This window comes from Streptopelia decaocto (genome assembly GCF_964273445.1).
Source record: "Streptopelia decaocto genome assembly, chromosome: 3".
NCBI classification, from domain to species: Eukaryota; Metazoa; Chordata; class Aves; order Columbiformes; family Columbidae; genus Streptopelia; species Streptopelia decaocto.
In genome coordinates this window covers 38,238,035-38,259,554 of record NC_138656.1, presented here as the reverse complement: position 1 = coordinate 38,259,554, position 21,520 = coordinate 38,238,035, and the positions used below count along the sequence as shown (strand labels likewise).

Here is a 21,520-nt window from a genome sequence, read left to right as displayed (position 1 = left end):
TGGAGGTTCTTCCAGTCTGTAAGGAAAGCAGCTAGAAACATTCCATAAACCAAATGAATGCCTGAAACAAACGGTTTCCAGGACCTTTCTAGTACTTTTTTATTTGGATTCAATAATACAGACATTTTAGTCACTGTCACAAAAAAAAACCCAGAAAAATGGACACATCCCAGAGAGTGAAAAGGATATTCTGCCAAATGTCATAATGTCATTGAAACTATTATAAAGCCTTTAAATATTTATCAGGGTCTTTATTTACTGTTTGAATAGCTATTGCACAACTGGTTCCTGTTGACTGCCATTGTTACAAGTTTTTACATGCCTCAGCAACTACTCGTCATGGACCAACGCGATTCAAAGCAAGGAGAGGTAGCCTAGATTACAAAATGTGTATTGAAAGTTAGACATCTTGATGCACATGGAATAAAGTGTTTATGGGACCTGCTGAAGCAACAGAATTTGGTGACACATAATCTATACTGGATTTCCAGTTTTCCAAAGAGCAGTTCATGGTAGTCATAATCTACCTCTCTGTCTCTCCAATAATTACTTCACTCACTGTTCCAAAAGCAGACATAATGTTCTCCTATAATATTTTTCCCAGTCAGATGGATGTCATCCCTCTGAAAAGCATGCTATCTCAGCCCTTCCTTTTTAAAATTTCTTTTGCAGGTGAGGCTTTTAGGTAGGGGACAAGTAGTTTGCTTTGCATGGATCCCCACTGTCATTAACTACATACAATGTACTAGGAAAAACTTCACAGTATCTTTCTCCCCTATACCAAACGTCTATAGATTCAAACCACTGTATGATTTGGCAGTAGCTGGAATCATATCAAAAGTTTTCAAAGCTCAGGACTCCTTCTGTGCGTGGAAATGATGCAAACTTTATGTTAAGTTGTACAAGAGAAATATTTTGAGAGTAAAATTTAATTTGCTAGATATTTTCAAAGTAGTGCAGAAACTTTAATTTATATCCAACACTTGCCAGCACTGACTAAGACAAAGATTCATGCCTTATCTTTTCTAAAGCAATATGATATAGCAGCACACTTTTCTTAATGACTGTGGTCAGGTAAATCTTGGGCAGAGTTGTGATACTCTGTTTTACCGCAATCTCCAATTCAAATCACTTTTTGCAGTGTAATCAATGGCTTTCATACAATTCACTGGCAATCTTGTGGAAAATGGCAGGAGATCCTGCAACAGGTCAACTATCACGCAGTCCTCTGCTATATCTCACATAGCTGGAGGAAATTCAGCCTTTTCAAGCCTGCTACCTTTTACACAACCAAAACTTCCTATTCATGTCTAAAAATAAAGCTTACAAATCCAGATATTACAAGTACAGCTTTAGTTACTGCATTGTTGTGTTATTAATTAAATTATTGGCAAGATATTGATATGGCACATTGTTTACCATAGCAATTTTTCATCCAAAGCATTCAGTCTGCAGTTTTACAGTCTCAAAAATTACAGACTTCCTTGCTATTCAGATGAGCTCATTCTTGCTTTAATAGACCAGAGGATATTAGTTAAGGACTGGAACTGATTAGGGCACTGAAGAGCCTGATTTTGTCTTTCTTAATCTATAGCACTTCCTACAAATTCAGCCAAAGCCCCAAACTTTGAAGAACTACACTGTCAAAAAGAAATTAGAATGAAATGAGGATATCTGGTGACCTTGCCACAGGGTCCTAAATCAATCAATCAATCAATCAATCAATCTTTGAAAACTAAAATAAAAAATAACATTTGGCTTTCAGAAAGTGCGTAAAATTTTAGGGGCAGTTGACAGGAAAGTCATCTTTCTTCATTTAAATAAGAAGAGTAAATTAACTAATTCATGTGATTAAAAAAAAAATAATCCTGCAGAGTAGAAGAAAGGGACTGATAAACAGCTGAAGGAAAGGCATCCAACATCAAGATTATTCCCCTAGGTAATACTGATATTAGAAACCACCTTGACAGGCTGAAATACTTTTGGCAAACTTTGTGAAAGAGAATTCAGAGATTCAAGATCAGATAAAGCAATGACTGGCTTCCATATATATTTAGAAAAATATTGTGAACTAGTGTCCTCAAAATCACTGCAGGAAAAGGTGTTTGGAAAATTATTTCCCTGATCTAGTCTTATGTTTTAAATTTCTGCAGTTTCTCTGAGCATATTTTCTTCTATATGCTTATTTTGGAGTGCTCACGCAGAGCGAAACTTTTCTTAATTCGATTTAGTGACCACTACAGGAATGACACCATCTGAAAAAAAAAATCATAGCAGTAATAGCTAGTTCTAATAACAGTCCCAAGGAAGTTGGACATCCGGAAAGGGGGAACACCGCTAGCTGGACATTGAGACATAGCTGCTATGGCCTGAAACAGCAGTTAGAGCAGACTCCCTTCCCTTGGCAAAAATGTGTTAGTGCTTAAAACATCTGCCAGAAGATTTACATTTCCTCTTAGATGGCTGGATCTGAGAGGAATGAGATTCTGTTCCCCTCAGATGAGCAGAAAGCCGGACTCCCAGGAGACAGCCATACTCCGACTCCTATGTTGGCTCCAAATATGAAAATGTTGGACAAAATTGATAGTTTCCCGATCAAGGATCCCCTGAACAAGAATGGAGTCCACATACAGCTCTGAATTCATGTCTGTTTATAAGAAGAGGAGTATCTTTTCCATGACCTTTGACAACCCAAGCGAGCTCCAGCTGACTGCTGCCAAGTCATGATCAGAGCACACTGAAGCTGTCCTGAAGCAACTGAGAGAGGTACATTGTCATGGGAAAATGATCACAGTCCATTTGTCACTGTCAACAATGTGTGTGGGACTGTCCTTTGATGGAGAAAAATTACTATGTTGAAATATGGAAGAAGCCTTAGAAGTCATGTAAGAAATGCTAAGAAGCTGAAGAGATGATTCTTTTGTTAATGGACAAGAGAGGCCAGAAATTAGAAGCGGTTGCCTTGGCTTTTAGTGTCATTTTGGGTATTAGCAAGAAAAAACAAGCCCTCTGTCCTTGGCTGTTTGGAAATACATCCCAGGAGGGTAAGATCCTCTGAAAGGGAACTGAAAAGTGTTAGACTGACTGTTGGATTTCAGAAACTGATCCACGGTTTATGTCACTACAAAATGTCTTGCCAGAAGGAAGGAACTTCAGCCAACCACCTTTGGAAAGAACCAGCATTGTGTCCCAGTGGGCTGCTAATTACTGGTTTTTGTAGGCTCTGGTTATACTGATGTTGGGCTGAAGTGGCAAGGGGGTGAAATATGACTGAGCTCTGGCTTGACTTCCTGCTGCAGTTTGCTTTAAAGCCAGTTCTAGTGGCAAAACGCTAAAAAGATGATGAAGAATGAACAGACAATTTCTAAAATAAATGATTGCAAACTCTATTTTTTGATAGGAAATGAATTAAACCATTTCGTTTGTTTGTTTTGGTTTTTTTAGAGACACTCTTAGTACTTCAGTACTTAGCAAGTACCTTAGAATCATGACTAGAGATACAGATGCTCCTATTCTATTCTTTGCTTTGCTCAAGGGGTTTTAGGTTCAGTTAGCTGTATGAACACAGACTTGTTTTCAACAATCCTATTTAATCCTTGCTTCCCAGGCTTCATCTTTTGAATTAATTTTTAGATGTCATCTTTCATATTATACTTGGAGAACTTAGTGAGAATACAAATGCCTGAAATTAAATAAATATTGGGGAAACTGGGACACAAACTTCTGGAACTTGACAATTCAGCAATTTAATAAGCCACTTCTTAACATATAACTTTGCATTTCCTCTGTCCTAAATATATGTTCCCCAAGGGAGGGGTGATACTTTTGTACTAACACCAGTATAGTGATCTTATGTGAAGTGTTTACATGCTAATTTAAAAGTCAATAATAATATATTTCATGTAACAATGCCTCTGTGATATAAGTACCTGTTCTTCCATGGGACTGCTGACACCAAACACGAAAATCAAAGGTGAAAATACTATGTAAATTCCATCCTTGGCCACATTAAAGCATCTCTCAGAAACCTCAGTGAGCCAAACTGACTACAGACATATGCTCTAGCAACAAATTTAATCAACTTACATAGAGAACCATTTACATTTGGTGATATCTCTCAACTACAGTTGCATTCCTTCTAAGATAGGAAAATAATGCCAAAACTCCTAGTAGGTTCAGAAACTTATTCAGTGATTTTTTAATAAAAGAGCTAGTGGATGTATGGAAGGGCAATAACAGCTAAAGAACTACAGGTGACATTTTTGTGTAGATATAGATGGCTTGGCTGCTATTCAAGTGACCTAATTTTGGGAGTCCTTTAGGTGGAAACTAGACTTGTGATGTTCTCTACCAAAACTCAGGATGCAATATAAGTAAGTATCGAGCAAAGCAATAAACTGATTAAAGGAATAATGTGCTTACTGGCATTATGTTATTATTAGCTTTGGCAACTATCAAATACTGGCCAAATATAAAAATGTTTCAGATTCAAGCCCATTGCTTTTGACCTTGTAATAAATAAAAGCCTTCCAAAAAGTAAGCTAGACTAAAATATTAAATCCTGGCTCCAAAGGAGAAAGACAACACATAACAAAGTGATTCTGTAAGCACAAATCTCCCTGAAAACCTTGGCTGAAAATATAGCACATGAACAATACCCTGGCTCATGACTGTGGAAAAAACTGTTCTCAGTTTAAAATGTTTGTCATCAATGTAATCCCATCTTTAATTATAATTAATGTCAGGGGCTTTTTATGTGCTGGAATGGTAATATGTTGCCAAGAGTTCAGCTTTTAGGAAGGCACACATTTCCGAATTACAGTGGAGATTGATCTTAAAATGGAACAAATAATAATGTATAAAGCTGTCAGGGATACAATGATCTGAAGACATTACAGTAGCAATAACTTAAAGTACTGACAGCCTGGAAATATTCTGAGTGACTTTTAGAAAGACACCTTTCTTCCCTCTTTTATTACTGACTTTTTTTTTTTTTCAACTTCAGCCAAAATAATTAAAATATTGTTTAGATTTGTAGCTAGTGCAGTTTAGTTTGGCAGTAACTGTATGGCCAAGAAGTTCAGCTTAATCTTACTCTAACCAGTTTACACCAACGTATTAGCACTTGTTACTCTTCCCATGTCAAATCAGCAGCCGGGCTGCTTGACCAGTTGCTAAAAGAGACTGGCCAGCATTATGTTACGACATCTTAGAATCAAAATGCAGCTGACGTTGAAGCCCAGGCACAAAAAATTATCTAAGACCCACAGGTCCAGTTAGTTGCCACTGTTTGCCTCCAAATTTTTCTCATTTGGTGGCAGCTATTCATGTGGATTATTGAATGGCTGTGTTCACACTTGAGAAGCAGACAGAAAATTGCAAGCAGAGATTCCCTGTGAAGTTTTTTTCATCAGCAGTGACCACTGAGGAACATTTAGAATCACAGAATCATTTTGGTTGGAAGAGACCCTTAAGATCACTGAGTCCAACATAACGTAAATCTAGCACTAAACCATGTCCCTAAGAACCTCATCTACACATCTTTTAAACACCTCCAGGGATGGTGACTGTACCATTTCCCTTGGCAGCCTGTTCCAAGGCCTGACAACCCTTTCCAGGAAGAAATTTTCCCTAATATCCAATCTGAACCTCCCCTGCCGCAACTTGAGGCCATTTCCTCTCATCCATTTGCTCCAATGATATGCAATGCAGTGGTGACTGCACAGCCTTGGGCCTCTCCATTTGGTCTAGGGCTGTGTCTCCTCACACTGAGTGTGCCACAGCGCATCAGTTCGAGTTGATGCTCAACAACTTTGAGAGTGTTCCTGTGCTTGGGCTGCAGCCTGTTTCAGTATGCCTGGAAATCCAGCCTTTGCCATATTACATCTCAGATCTAGACAATTGTGCAAGCGAACTGTGTATACTTACGCAGTGGTTAGAGAGATTCTTATGTGTTATGAAGTTGCCATATCTAGCTAAGACCAAGTGACCGGGAATTTTAAAGTCATTACTGGTGTTGGGGTGAACTTTGCTGTTTTATATATCTGTGACACAAAATACTACAGTAAATGAGAAATAAATAGTATTTCTTCATAGGTAAGTTGCCTTTTAAATCATACTTCCTCAGAAAACCCAAAATATTAGAAAAAGCCCACGCAGACTCATGTAACCTAGAATGGCAAGAGAGCACTTTGACAAACTACTCTTACATAGCTAAACTGTGTGATTGTAGTATGATGTTTAATCAATTTTAGCACAAATAACAGTGAAGAAGCAGTGACACTGCTTGTAAGATAAATGTGTCTACAGCAGCAGTCAGTGACAAATGCTTAAAGTGATCTGCATAAACAGCTTTTGCCAACAATCTGGATGTTAGTGTGCCGAAACCCACATAGTTGCAACAGCACTCTGCTATCCATGTCAGCTAGCACAGAAACATAACCATGTGATGCTTTATTTTGTGCTTACATATACTCCAGGGAGCAGCATAATTTATTTCATCCAACTTTATCTGTCTAAAGTGTGGGTATTTACTTGAAGGAATTGCTTTAACCTCTTATATCCATTGCAGTTTTCACAGATTTCTACTGCAAGACAGTATGAATGAGCTGCTTGTCCTGTCTTTGGGTAAGGAGGAAGGCTAAAAACTGGCTTAGATTAGATGTCTAACTAAAGTTAGGAGAAATTAGTAGCATTTTGTAGGCTAAATGTGTTATTTGCTCATGTAGATGTCTCTGACGTTAAATATGACCTTGTTGGGTTTTTTTGGTGTTTGTTGTTGCTGGTGGTGTTTTTTTACTAAGATACTACACGGCAATGGGAACTGCACAAAGCAGAGAACTAAACCTCAAACCATTTCACTTCAAGGAATTATTCTCATTAAAACAAAGCCAGAACTTAAAGCTAAAAGATCTTAGAAAATGCAGTGTCTTTCTTTATTATCCTTTGGACAGCAGAATAATCAGCAGAAGTAAATATGCCATCTTCATGCTGCATTTGGGGAAACTGAGAAAAACAGAGTTTCACAAAAATGGTCCCTGATTTAGACAGACTGGTCTGCTTTCTAGTCAAAAATCTGTTCAGCTCCAATTGATATGGTAGATTCTCACTAATTATGAAAAATAAGAGCAAGGTCTTAAAAAACAAAAAGGGTGCTTTTGAATAAAATGAATTACCCAAGGTCGCTTACAAAGTCAGCAACTGATTTGAGAACAGAAACTTGATACTGTCTTCCTTCTTCACTTGAGCACATGAGACTAAATGAACAAGCCTTTAGAAAATATAGCAGGAGACATGAATTTCATTGATAAGAAGCTTCCAAAGTATTTTTAAAATATGAATAAATAAGCATACATGTAACTAAGTACTAATACACATAAGGTTTATATGCCCTTCATATAAACTTTAACGTATAGTTCCCACAGGATTCTGAGGTTCACTTTTTAAACAGTACAAAAGATATAGAATAAAAGCTACAGTGGAAATGACATGACTGTAAATTGATGTGCGCGTCTCAGGAGCCATTTCTCTGTTTTCACTGGTTCCTGGTATGTGCTCAGCAGCTCGCAGGCACACTCAGCAAGACTGGAACTTGGGAGTAACGAGTAGCTACAATCTCTGTAAATATTGGTTAGAAAAGAAATTCTAGGGCTTTTGATGAGATGAGAACAACTGAAAAAAATCCACAACACTTGAGAATTTACTTGAAGGCGTAAAGCATTACTTAGCTAAATTGGAATTTGCATTTTTACCTGTAACAAAGATTTATGAGATGGATTGCTGTTGACTAAGCCATTGCATTTGCAAAGTATTGTTGTAATATGGGAATTTACTATTACCTGATTATATTTTTTGAATCACAATGTTGAATCTGCCACCCTTGGTGACCAAAAGTTCCAGCCATTGCCTATTCTGTTGACAAAGATTTTGCCTTTTAAATTTTTTTTTCAAGATGTCCTGGAAATTTGTCTTAGTATCAGGAGTGTTTCAGCAAGGACATGACTGAATAATTTTGATAATGGATGTCTTTTAAGCATCTAAATCCAGTCATTCTGTAATTAAAAAAAAAAAAAGTGTTACATGTACATCTACAGTGTTACATGCCACTCAGCATACAAGCAATGACTGAGATCAATGGTAGAAAAAAACCCTGTGTTTCCAAGTTAGTAATGTAAACAGTTTTAACCGTAAAATTTCTGTCCCAGAAAATGAAGTGCAGTATCATGAGGACTGCTGTAGATTATATCTAATCATCCTAGACTGAAGCTGAGGATAAAGATGTCTTCTTCATAGACATCAACAGACAAAGCTGACATGAGGTTCCCAGCCCTTCACAAACCTCTTTACCTGGGAACAATGAGGAAACTACAAAATTTCAGAATGCAGTCACAAAAAGCTTTCCAAACATTTTGCAATATCATCCCCACAAGGAATTTTGCCCATGGGCAAAAAGAGCTACAGAAGATGAACTCAAACCACAGTTTAAAATTTCAAAGAGGAAAAAGAATTAATTAATTTTAACTTACATATGAGACTATTGTTGTCATCAACATATGCACATACAATTTCACTACAATATTTTTTGATGTTGTATGTTGACTATACTATACTATACAGTTGAGTATACTCCAGCCCTTGGATCTTGTTTCTTAAAACATTCTATACGCTGAATGGTCTTTACACCACTTGTCTAACATTTCACAAACTGTTAAGTGATCCTTAAATACTCTTTAGCCTTATTTTTCCTAATCATCACTGCATCTGTGGGGATGCCATTCCCCAAAATGAATCTAGGAATTCATAGCACTTGAGTGAGCATCTTTTAAAGAAAGACAAAAAGAGATCTTCTCTTCACTGCCCCCAAGTAGCATTGTAGCCATCTTTATCAAGCAGAGAATGCCAACAACTTTTGCACATGGACAGGAAGTAATTTAGCATTACATCATAAGCCTGAAACATTTCTGTGTTCTCTCTTTGGAACTGCTTCTCTTTGGAATGGCTTACTGATGAATCAAACAATACATTATATGTTCAATGGGTGTACTATGGCTTATACAAAACTACACACATACAACTGTCCTACCCAACACAGAGTTTAAACTTAGTTTTTGTTGGTTTGTTTGTTTTTTCTCTGTACAGCAATTATGTCATGAATCATATCATGTTCCTTGTAATCACATTTTCATCAATACCTTTCTTACCATTTCTAATCTACTGGGAACATATTTAGCTATGCAGGTGACTCACCTAAACCAGGCATTTGTGAAAATAAGAACAAGTGTATATATAACTGAAAGACAAAGTGCATAAACTGCTATGAAGCCAGCCTCATTTTGCATTTTCCATTTGATCTCTCATCAGGTTGTATAAATACGAAGCAACCCAGAATGTAATTAAACCAGGCTAGGCTGAATCCCTGTAAAAGGTCATGGTAAACAAAATTTTATCTATTACAACTACTGACCTGCTATACCAAGACCTTGTGAAAGAGCATAAAAACAACAGACTGTCATGCAAGGAGATTCATCTCTCTTTCTTACAACTGTTGAATATTTCTGGTAGTTCTTGAAAATTATTGATGCAGGTGTTTGTCAAAATTAATTTAACTTAATGAGGACAAGCACAGCCTCCCTGCAGCATCAGACAAGTAGCTTCAGTTGAAGTTCCAAGATTATTCTTTCAAATAGAAAAAAAAAAAATCCTTTCAGCTTCTTAAAGTCATGTTAACTCTCATGTTCAGAGGTACTTGAATCTCAGAATGATCTGAATTACATCTTGGAACTGAAAGTGGTTCCTAGCTTTATGAACAATGCATGTTTTAGCAAGAAATTAATCTTATCATGTTGTCAACATTTCCTGCTTTTCTTTCCTTCACAGTTTTCTTTCATTGCAACATAACACCACTGAGGGCAGAGGTCATTTTCTTCTCTATTCTGGCCATTCAATTAGTAGCAAAAGATAAGTATTACATAAAGGAAGGGAAGCTGCTGACAGGCCTTGGAAAATTCTGTTTCATTGGCAAGGAGTTTCTTCACTCAACCTACCTTTTCTTGATTCTGGCAGAGGAGACAGTCGCATTCAAAGCAATACTGGCGCATCAGTTGCTTTTGGCGTTCGCTGGTGGGCATCAGTGATTCAGTATAACTGATGGTGAGCTGTGAGCAGCACATACAAAACCAGAGTTGGTATATTATACAAAAATTCCATATTTGTTGTAGCTAAAATAGCTACATAGTAGCTAAAAATAGCTACAAAATAGCTAAAATAATATTTTTTTGATACAACTTTTTTTTCAAGTATAAAATAAAATGTTATCTTAACAGATGATTTCCTAGAAGAAATTGATAACTTTTAAAGGGTGAGAAAAAAGGCCAAAAATAATTTCCATGGAAAAACACTTTTTCAGATTTCCAGATAAATATTGCTTGAAATTCTAAATCCCCAAAATTATCACTATTTCAACTTTTCATCCTAATTTGAAAGAAAAAAAAAAAAAAAGAAAAACAATGACAGAGAAATTAGAAAGAAATAAGAAACGAAGGTCAGTATCTGAATTCCCTGTGTATTAGATGCCATGTATTTAGCAAAATGTCTCAAAAAATCTTGTCTTGGGGAAGAGCCTACTTTCTTGCAAACCTATGTTTGAGCCTGAGGAAAGCTCCTCTTATGTCATATGCATCTTCATTATGTCTGTGATGTTTCCTTAGTGACTAATAAACACAAAAGTATTGTTGTCAAAGTTGTTGAAACTATTTACAAGAAAATTTATTAAAATGATAAAAGAAAATTATTACATTTGTGCTGTTTTCAACTCCTCATGCTGCACAGAGTGAATTCTAATGAACTACAGAGAATTCTGTAGTTTGTTCACTTCAACACCTGCCAGAAGGAATTTTACAGGGCTAATCATTTGCATGGAGTTCTTAAAATGTTTAAAGTGCACAGGCAAGAATATAATATAAAGTGCACAGGAAAGAATATAACAAAATAACAGCCCTGTTCAGACCATCATTCAGTCATACACGCTATTGAGACTTCACTATATGCCCAGCACACTTTGAAACACTCCAGAGGGGTCAGAGCTAATTTTATCCTGAGCCTAGACACTTCAGCTAATTGGGAGAATTTTCACATGGTTCTCAGCTAAATCATAAGAATCCACTCAAAGAAATTACAGGGAAACCCAACCAATTTGTAGTAATGACTATAAAATCCATTGTCAGACCCTGCATTTAGCAAATTAGTGAGCATTCTAATTAAATGAGCAATTAACAAGCAACTAAACCAATGCCTGCATTTTTTTCATTTATTATTACAGCATAATTTGATTACATATTGAAGGAGGACTGTATTAAAAGAAAATTACTGAGATGGCAAAGTCAAGCATTTAAAATTATCATAGGCAGAAAGCCTGAAAAAAAATAAATGGGCTCATAATTGAAGATTAATAGTATAATTAACAAAAAAGACAAAGTTCCACAGATAATCAAAAGTTAAAAAGTGTGAGAACTTTGTTAGGTTTTGCATTCTGTATAATGTTGTTCTGTCCCAGCTTGTGCGTGTCTGAGCCAAGAGGGGATTAGTTTCACCAGTGTTGATTTACAGAACAGTCTCTACTAATCATTTACACAGGAGCTGTAGACTTCCTTCACAGTTTTCTGCAGTGAATGGATGGAAAGTGTTTTCTCTATTTCTTTTCCACTCTTCTCTCCTACTCTTTGTCTCTTCTGCCCCATTGTCTCCAATCTGTCCCTCTAGTCATTCTGTCTTTGCCTCTGGACATGAGTATCATCTTCCAGTCTTATTCTCCACACCTGGTCATCTAAACCTGGTTTCCCGTCCTCAGTTATAGCTCCTTACATGGACATTCTTGGTACAATGGGCTGACTTTGCCATCTTGCCAGTCCCAGGTCTGCCCTTCTGCCTCCCCTGCATGCCTCATCTTACACCTTTTCCTCATATTTGATCATCAACACTCTTACTCTCCTGAGCTAACAGTCCTTGTCGCCCTGCTCTGGTTTCTCTATCATCTTCAGTGACCCCACCAACTTTGTCCTCATTCCTTTCCCCAGCTGGTCCTACTCTGGTGTGTCAAGAAAGACTTGTCTCCCTTCATTCCCACAAAGCGCTTTCCAGGTGAGCTGTACTCCTGACCTCTTCCATTCCAAGTCCAGTTTCCCTCTCCCATCACAAGTCTCTGATCTTCATGTCTCCTTGCAACTTGCAAGTGTTTTCTGTCAAAATCATTTCACACACTGGCTTGTTCCCTGTCTCTTATCCTCTGCAGAAACATCACTGGTTCTGACCCATATCCCACTGGGCTATGGGTTCAGGTGGCATCCAGCAGTACAAGGGATTTAATCAAGTTCAGGCACAGTGAAACACAGTAGGAATCTTCTGTGAAAAATAATTCACGTGAGATTAGTCTATTCTTTGCCAAAATACTTAAGACAATGGTTTAAACCTTATCATTTCTGTTGAATCCATCATTAGGCAGGATTCACTTCTTATACTGCAAAACAAACCCATAGCCAACATCAAACATGCTTTATCTATCTTCAGCCTACAGGCTACATCATCTCTATCATCTCTTTCTCTCTCTCTCTTTTTTTTTTTTTTTTTGGCACTCATCTTGCAGAAACCTTGGAAGTAGGAACAAGTTTGAAAGCAGTAATTTCTTTTTCAGGGGTTAGCAAACAGTTGTGGATATGAACAGTCACGTAACAACCTGCTCTGTGTTAGGGCATATGAATGGCAGAAGGAGAAGGACAAGAGGCTTCATCACACTGATACCTGCTTTTAGCATTTTAACAACTTAGGGTTTCTCTTGCTGTCAAAGGCCCGAGTCCAAATTCCACATCCTGCCAGCAGAAAACCGTAAGTGAAAAAATGTTTGTAGCTGGCAGACTGAGTGGGAAAATGTAATTAGAATATTTAGAAATATGACCAACCTAATGGTGACTAAGTCTATACTAATCATTTAATCGTTTAAACATAAAAATTCTGTAGTCAAGTCTCTCTTCTACACTTGTTTTAATTTTGGATCCCTTCATTAGATGCAAGGCTCATTTAACTTGTACATATTTAGGAAATATGCCCATTTATCAAAGGTTGTCTTAATGGTATTTGCATGTGGGATGTATGGTACTAATTAAAACATTATTTCAGCTGACCAAAGCTTGCCTCTTTATTGCATCGTTTATAAAGAATGCAGTAAATCTTTTCCCCCAAACTGCAGAATATATATGAAATAACATTTATGAAGGCAGGGAGTTATTTAACAGCCATGAGACTTATTGACTTTCAAGACTTTCTCCATAGAAATGCAGCACTCTCTGAGCCCTGTGTTTCACTCCAACACAGAAATTCTTTAACTATGGGTATGATGGTTAGTTTCTCACGTCCCTCATCGGCCAAATGAGGTGGACACAACTTTCCAGCACTGCCATGCAGCAGTGGAGTTAATTTATAGCTTTTATAACAGGCTATAAGCTACAAAATTTCTAGACAGAGAACATTGTAGAAGTTTAAAATCAAGTATTTTAATGCAAATGGCAGGGGAAAAAAAAGTGAGTCGTCTTGTTTTTGCAATCATGGCTCTCAGGATCTTAGGAAGGGCTATGTACAAAAATCTGTTCCTGAGACAGAGTTATACAAGTGAACAGGCTGTGCTCTTTCTGTTTTGGCATATGTAACCAAAATATCTTCTACCTCAAGGAAAAAATGGATTTTAAAAAAATGTAATGTGATAAAATGTAATCTGTCAAACAGAGATATAAAACTTGCCCTAGAATTATCCTGAATGAAATCTATCACATAGATTTCATTGCTGGTCATCTGAAATGGTTGTTTGTATTTAATATTGTATTTAGCTGATGAGGGGCCACACACTTATTTGGAACAGAACTGAACTTCAGGTAATACATCCTGTGTCTTGGTGGGAATAATTGATTTGAGCTGAACTAAACACAGCTATACAGCTTCTGATTGGAAAAATAGGCAAAATGAGCTCATGTCTGCCTGCAAAACACCAGGTTGACACAGTAATTATCAAAATGGCAATTGACATTACAGCACACATCTTGATGTTGTTTTAAGTGGTTACCTTAAGGGTAGGGAAATGATGAAGACCTCTTCAGAACAGGATGTTTGTCTTTGTGAGAAAGTAAATTAGCTGATAGGTTACCTTATCACTGAAGGAGCCCTGGTGATCTCCAAGTGAATAATTTTTTGCTTTCTTATAATACTTCCCCATATCTTACGTTTCTTTGCAATACTTAAATTTCTTTTTTTGCAAAGAACAAAGTGAAAGAAAAGGAAATCTTTTTATACTGTCAAAGTAACATCACCTAAAGTTACAAAAGCTGTGATAGTCAGCACTACAACTAACATTATCTTGAGGAGCAAAGAGGTGTTATGATTAGTTTTGAGCTGCTGGAAGCAAGTTTCAGAATGTTTTGCAGTCTTTTAAGTAGAGACATATAGAGTGAAATCCCCACAAAAATCTATTATTTCTTTCTTCCTGCTATTAGATTCAGTTATGCTCAAAAACCTAGTATAGAGTCTACAGAGACAGGAGACCCTTTCTAGTCACCTCAACTCCCAATCTATGCATGGAGATCAATAGTTGCTTCTGAGTCTTGTCTTCACTTTTGTCCTCTCCTCTGTTCTCTGTTCCATTCCCTTCATGCCAGTTGCAGGACAAAAAACACTTACATTTAGTGGTGATCATTACCAGCTGGTCAAGCACTAAAACTTAGGGTATTAGCATAGACCCCTAATGCCTTATATGAATTATAACAGTCAGAGGAAGGAAAGTAGTTATTTTGAACATCAACTAAAGCATTCACAGGCAAAAGCCAATGGGAACACAGTGTGTTTTTGCTAAAATGGTAGTTTTCTGCTCTCAAAGAGCATGCAATTCCATACAACCACATTAGTATAAACCCCAAATAATATAGCTAATAGGTTTCTGAAGCAAACTTTAAGGACTAGAGACTTCACCATCTTGCCAACTCTCAGTATTTTATTATGATTCCTGCAATACACTTTGTTTTCTTAAAGCATTAACTTGGAAAACCATGCAATTATCTATGAATCCCCTCTTTCAATGCCTACAAAAACATAACATTCATAACTCATGATTTCTTAGTGATTCAGGACTGGCACCACTGTCTTTGCCACAAAGGCCTAGATGGCTAGAATTTTGGCATACGATTTTAGGAGTGGATAGTTTTCCAAATATACAGCACCATCAAATTTAGCAGTTTCATTCTATAAGGATTCAGGCAAACATTTTCTGTCTCAGGAGTCCTTATTTTCTACTGCTTGAGATACATTTTGGCCTTAGGATTTGAACAAAATTCAAAGCCCAAATCAAAATTCAATTAAAACCCACCAAATGCTGCATGCCTTCTTGCAAAGACATGCAAAGCCAACAAAATATGCCTAAACATGAGACTAAAACTGAACCAAAACAACTTCCATTAGGACAAAAAAACTTTTTGAGGTTCTCATAATCTTGCTTGATTCTTATCAATGACTTGATAAATATAATTGTTGTGTACACCATGAGCACTCCAAAGCGTGGTTGGGGCGTACATGTTACTCCCAAACAAAACCAGGTCACACTGCAGCAGCTACATTCAATGTAATGATATCACTTCTTCTGCTTTACAACCAAAATCACGTGTATTGATGCCTTCCTCTTTATACATTAGTAAGATGACCACAATGGCCAGGCACCTCAACTCCCTGTGGCTTTGTTCTCCCTGTGATTATAGGTGGTTGGCAACTCCTTTATGTGAGTAAGTTGTTGTAGTGTCCTCTGATAGAATGTACTACAAATGTACAAAAATATTTTTAATTGTCACTGGCCTACTGAACACATCATTTTGCAGTTGCTGATATTTTCTGCACAAGGGTCCAGAAGCCCTATCTAGTTTGTTCCTCTGTGGACAGTAAAGCTATAGTCCTACTCTTCTGATCTGAGCCCCACTTGTTAAATAGTTTCTCATTTCTAAAAAAATCTAAGTGCTTATTTACTTTCTATTAATTATTACATAGATCATCTCATTCTATCTAAATATCATGTAAGTTTTAATAGGATAAGGCAAGTTTTCTACTGCTTATAATTATTTAAGTTTTCTTGTTGACTCTTGACTTGAAACAACTGACGTCTTACCACCTCAGAGCACTTGATTTATTCAGAAAACTTCATCAGATTCCTCCCTAACATGTATATTCTCTCCCATTAGCTCAGATCACGGCCTCAGTAGTATAACTAAAAGCTCAGTTCATAACAGGTAATGTAGTTTAATGTATATAGGTGTGTAAATTCAATGCATGGCTATTAAGAAAACTGAGCTCACCCTGCTGCAGGCAAGCAACAAGGCCATATGCAAAGAAGTTGTACCAAACCTACCACGTAGAACACAAAATGAAAAGCAGTAGCAGGTGTGTAAGAGGAAAAAGTAACTGGGTGTTGAAAATAATATTAAACTGATTACTTGTACATACCCTCATAACAATTTTATTCTCCTTCCTCTTTCCATAGCAGATCTAAACTAACATTCACTTTGTTTCTTTGATTTCTTGCTTATGCACATTTTCTCCTTAGACAGAGTCTTTTATTTCCAGGTAAGTCAAGAGGGCATCTGCTTTAACACAATGCATATATATATATATATATATGTGTGTGTGTGTATATATATATATATATAATCTTACATGTTACTTAACGCAAGTTTTCCTTTCAGTACCAAAACCAGAAGCAACAGTTGCAACAAAGACACAAGAACTTGACCTCTTAGGAAAATTCTGAGTTTATTTTACTGCCTCATTGGAGGCAAAGTTTTCTAGAAAATATAATATACCCACACAAGGTGTAGTCATTTTAAAGCCTATGTTCCCATGACTGCCAAAGTCACTGCAAACACACTGGTCCTAGTTGCCATGCTTTATAACTTACATTTATTTCCTGATTGCCTTACAAATGATTTGTAACTTACACCATATCTGCTTCACCACTGATTTTAAAGTAGAGACTTCTGTAGATTATGGACCACTAACACCAAGTCTTAAATGTGGGTCGCAGCTGCACAGCTGTAGCACAGTCTGCATGGTGGCCATGCCTGCAAGGGAATTCTACTTCACATCTCACTCCAGAGCCACCCAGGGCCACCTGAGGGCCTCTCCCACTCTGTAAAAGCTGCATGTTACAAAGAATTGCTTTATGAAATTTACCTGCAAAGATATATCAAAATATCTTCAGAATTTAGAATTTAATAATTAACAATAATGCATCCTGGGAAGACCTTAAAATCTAATGTATTTTTAAATAAACAACCCATCTTGGTGAACTGGGAAGCCAAGGGGAAAGTTACGTTATACAGATAAAAGGGAAGAAAAGTGTCTATAATTTGGCTTGAACAAGAATGCCAGACTGAAAGATGTCTACACTTAATAGCTCCACAGAAGTATATTGCATCCTAAAAGATTTATCTTGGCAAAAAGTATGCAAAAGCATTTCTGTTGATTCTCTACAATATTTTGCCTAAAAATATTTTATCATTTACTTATTTTGATGGCCTACTATCTTAAAGAAAGGATACATTAAAAAAGAAAACACATCACAGGGAGGAAAAGAGATAGGTTGGTGCAAGAGGAATTGCGGGTTTTGTGTTGTTGAAATTTGCCATTTGACATTGGAATACATTCTGAAATAAAAGTGGTGATGTTATACATCATCTGAATATGCTTTTCTCGCTTTATGCTTCTTTGCTATTGACCTATTAGTTGCTGTTTATATTTATTTTAGACTATGGAAATTATGTTGGACAAAAAGCAAATTTGAGCAATTTTCTTATTTGAGTTCAAAATGGGTCGCAAAGCAGTGGAGACAACTCACAACATCAACACACATTTGACCCAGGATCTGCTGATGAACATACAGTGCAGTGGTGATGCCAGAAGTTTCACAAAGGAGACAAGAGCCTTGAGGATGAGCAGTGTAGTGGCCAGCCAGTGGAAGTTGACAATGACCAATGGAGGGCAATCATTGAAGCTGTTCCTCTTACAACTACATGAGAAGCTGCTGATGATCTCAACATTGACCATTCTACTGTTGTTCAGCATTTAAAGCAAATTGGAGAGGTGAAAAAGCGTCATAAGTGTGTGCCTCATGATCTGAACTCAAATCAGAAAAATCATCATTTTGAAGTGTAGTCGTTTCTTATTCTATGCAACAACAATGAACCATTTCTCAATTGGATTGTGACGTGCAACGAAACGTGGATTTTTTTATGACAATCAGCGATGACAAGCTCAGTGGTTGGACCAAGAAGAACCTCCAAAGCACTTCCTAAAGCCAAACTTGTACCCCAAAATGGTCATGGTCACTGTTTGGTGGTCTGCTGCTGCTCTCACCCACTACAGCTTTCTGAATCCCAGTAAAACTATTGCATCTGAGAAGTCCGCTTAGCAAATCGATGAGATACACCAAAAACTGCAAGGTCTGCAACTGGCATTGGTCAACTGAAAGGGCCCAATTCTTCTCCACAGCGCCTGACCACACATGCACAACCAACGCTTTCAAAGTTGAATAAATTGGGCTACGAAGTTTTGCCTCATCTGCCGTATTCACCTGACCTCTTGCCAACCAACTGCCACTTTTTCAAGCATCTTGATAACTTTTTGCAGGGAAAATGCTTCCACAACCAGCAGGATGCAGAAAATGCTTTCCAAGAGTTCGTCGATTCCTGAAGCACAGATTTTTACCCTACAGGAATAAACAAACTTGTTTCTCGTTGGCAAAACTGTGTTACTTGCAATGGTTTCTATTTTGATTAATAAAGATGTGTTTGAGCCTAGTTACAATGGTTTAAAATTAACGGTCCAAAACCGCAATTACTTTTGCACCAACCTCATAGAATATGTATGTTTGTGATCTTCCCAGAGTTTGAAACACAGGTGCGAACAATGTTTACATTACTTTGAAATGACCAACAGCTAGAACTGCATAGGTCATTGGTGCGTGTAAACTTACATATAAACACACATCTTCTCAGGCCTTACTAAGCAAATTCAATATTGCATTGCTGCAAAACACATTTACTTTGAAATGCTTACCTAGCCACAAATTACTATTTTCAAAGTAAAGCAAATGCTGTCATAAAAAAGAAGCTGACAATACCTTAGATCGAATCAGAAATATCTTGGAAGGGATGTTTTAAAGTCTTTTCTAGTGAAAGGGACAAGAAAACAAACCTTGCCTGGCTACTTTCTTTGTCAGTGAAAGGTTTACTACAATAGTGTGGTGGCAGACTGACAAATGCTTATTGTTGCAGTGCCTTAGTGAAAACTGCATTCCACCCAGAAATATTGTAAGTGTTTCCATCAGGCTAAAGACATTCAAATACAAACAAAATGAAGTGCCCTAAGGAGGAAAGGAGCAACAAGAATTTATCAAGACTGCTAGTGATTTATGAGAAGTAATGATTATGGGGCCCAGGCAGTGTGAAGAGATGATTCTATTTATCATTTCCCCCCTGATAGCTATGTGCTAGAAAGTGGCATCAATATATCATCAAAATATTAAGCTGGTGGCCCTGCAGTCTAGAATTTGTTTAGGGAGATGTCATTGTTGCAGGTGTCTGTGATGGAAGGGCAGACAAGTTAATTACCTCTTCACCTATCTGGATCTCTCGGACGGAGCGAAGTAAAAGCTGGTATCCTTCAAAAACGATCACGCAGTTTGGGTCACAGCTGTGGTTCAGTAAAGACATGCTGTAGAGGGGTGTTAGAGAGGGAGAAAGAAAGAAAGAACTTTACAGAGAAGCCTCCACTGCCATTCCACTTGAATCATTTAAAAGTAACTAAAACGATTACATCTGAAGTATCAAGCAATTAAGTTACAAAACAAATAAAATCCCTAGTAAATCAGCTGTTCTTGGTTAGGGGAGGAAAATTAATATTTAGAAGATTTATATTCATTGCTAATAAGAGGCATGCCTGGATCTCTTCATGTATTTCTATCTCCTGTGTTCTCAGGGGAGGAGGAAGGTGATGGCCTCCCAGTGACTCTCTGAAAGGCCTGGCTCAGGGGACAGGGCGAAGCAGGCCAGAGGGCAACCTGGAGAGTTCAGAGCAAATGGTTATTTCTGCTGCTTCTGCTCAGTTTCAGGGCACTAACCTTATCAGTTACGCTGACCATCAGTGGAACCAGAGCATAAAGGGGCCAGCAACCAACCTGTATTTCACAGCTGGTAGATAATGGAGTATATCATGTCCGAAACCCAAAGTACTTGGTGTATCAAGTTGAAAGAAGAGATAAAGACATTGCCTCTGTTTCACACGTATTTTGGTTCTGCCTCTGTTCTTGTGGCATATGTCAGCTGAAGCAGCACACCTCACTGGGGAGCTGCAGTCACCTCCAAGAGACACACATGTTAGTGGATCTCCTGACACAGATGTGCCCTTCCCTCTTTTTTGAAGAAGACTGTTAAGAACATAAACAAAATCCACTATATGCTTTTGAGCCCCATGTTTCATAAGCTGAGAAACAACTGACTTTGCCAGCCTAACATCAGTGCCATAGCAGACATGGGGCTGATGGTTCTTTCCCTATGGGAATGACCCATTGAAATAATAGCCAACGGGCTGGAAGGAGAATTTTGGCTTATCCAGCTCCTGGCTGCCTTTATTTGCTTTCCCTTGTCTGCCTGATTCAGCAACTCAGAATCCTAACTGTTTTTGGCAAAAGAGAGGATGTTGCTGAGGGTCAGAGCCCTACACTGAACCATGTTTATTCAGTTCTTGACTCTCAAAGAAGCTACCAACAGAATCCTGACTCATTTGATATCCCTTCTGACTCACAAAATATCTGTTGTTAATCTCCACATGAACTCAATAATGTTCACTGGGAGAGAGCCTCTGTTTCACTTCATATGAGACCATGTATAGGGATGCTGAAGCTATCAAGCCATGCAACAATATACAACCTCTTAATGAGACTAAACAGAGCACTTTTAATCAAATTTCATCTTGTGGAAGCACTAGCAGTTTTGATGACAATTTCATTTAGAAGCATATGAATTCATCTGGAAGGGCATTTGCCTATGATTTAACCACAGATTTAAGCTCACAGTTTTCCCAGCTCAGAGTGATTTGCTACAGCAAAATTCAAATTGTTCTGAACTGACTGGGGAAAGAGTCTCTTGCATCCCTTGGCACTGCATTATCACAGGACATTGATAGCCACTTTCTTTCCAGTCAGGGGATGTTTTCAACCAAAAAGAAAACATTTCACTAATAGTAATGTTCCAAAATAATGTTTCATTTTTCCCCAAGCATCTGAAAGGTTTTGTTTCCATTCCACTACGAAATCAAATGATTATTATGTACTTTTCATAACACTAAATCCCCTGTCCTCCTAACCGCCTTTCCTTTATCTTTACCACAAAGCAGGCCTCAAGATATTAAGTGTCCTCAGTCAGATCGTACACGTGTGACATTAGTAGAA

At 37.5% G+C, this 21,520-nt stretch overlaps 1 protein-coding gene across 2 annotated transcripts in view; it reads right to left on the bottom strand.

Moving 5' to 3' along the window:
• Window positions 1-21,520, bottom strand: part of SMYD3 (SET and MYND domain containing 3) — a 402,785-nt gene that overhangs the window by 64,686 nt on the left and 316,579 nt on the right. Inside the window, exons 7-9 of one of the 2 annotated variants that reach the window (XM_082047608.1) lie at window positions 19,683-19,785; window positions 10,044-10,154; window positions 7,190-7,270 (exon numbers count right to left, since the gene is read on the bottom strand). In XM_082047608.1, coding sequence (XP_081903734.1) covers window positions 7,190-7,270; window positions 10,044-10,154; window positions 19,683-19,785 — 295 coding nt within the window. The remainder of the gene's footprint in view (window positions 1-7,189; window positions 7,271-10,043; window positions 10,155-19,682; window positions 19,786-21,520) is intronic. The other variant, XM_082047609.1, reaches the window with a different exon arrangement.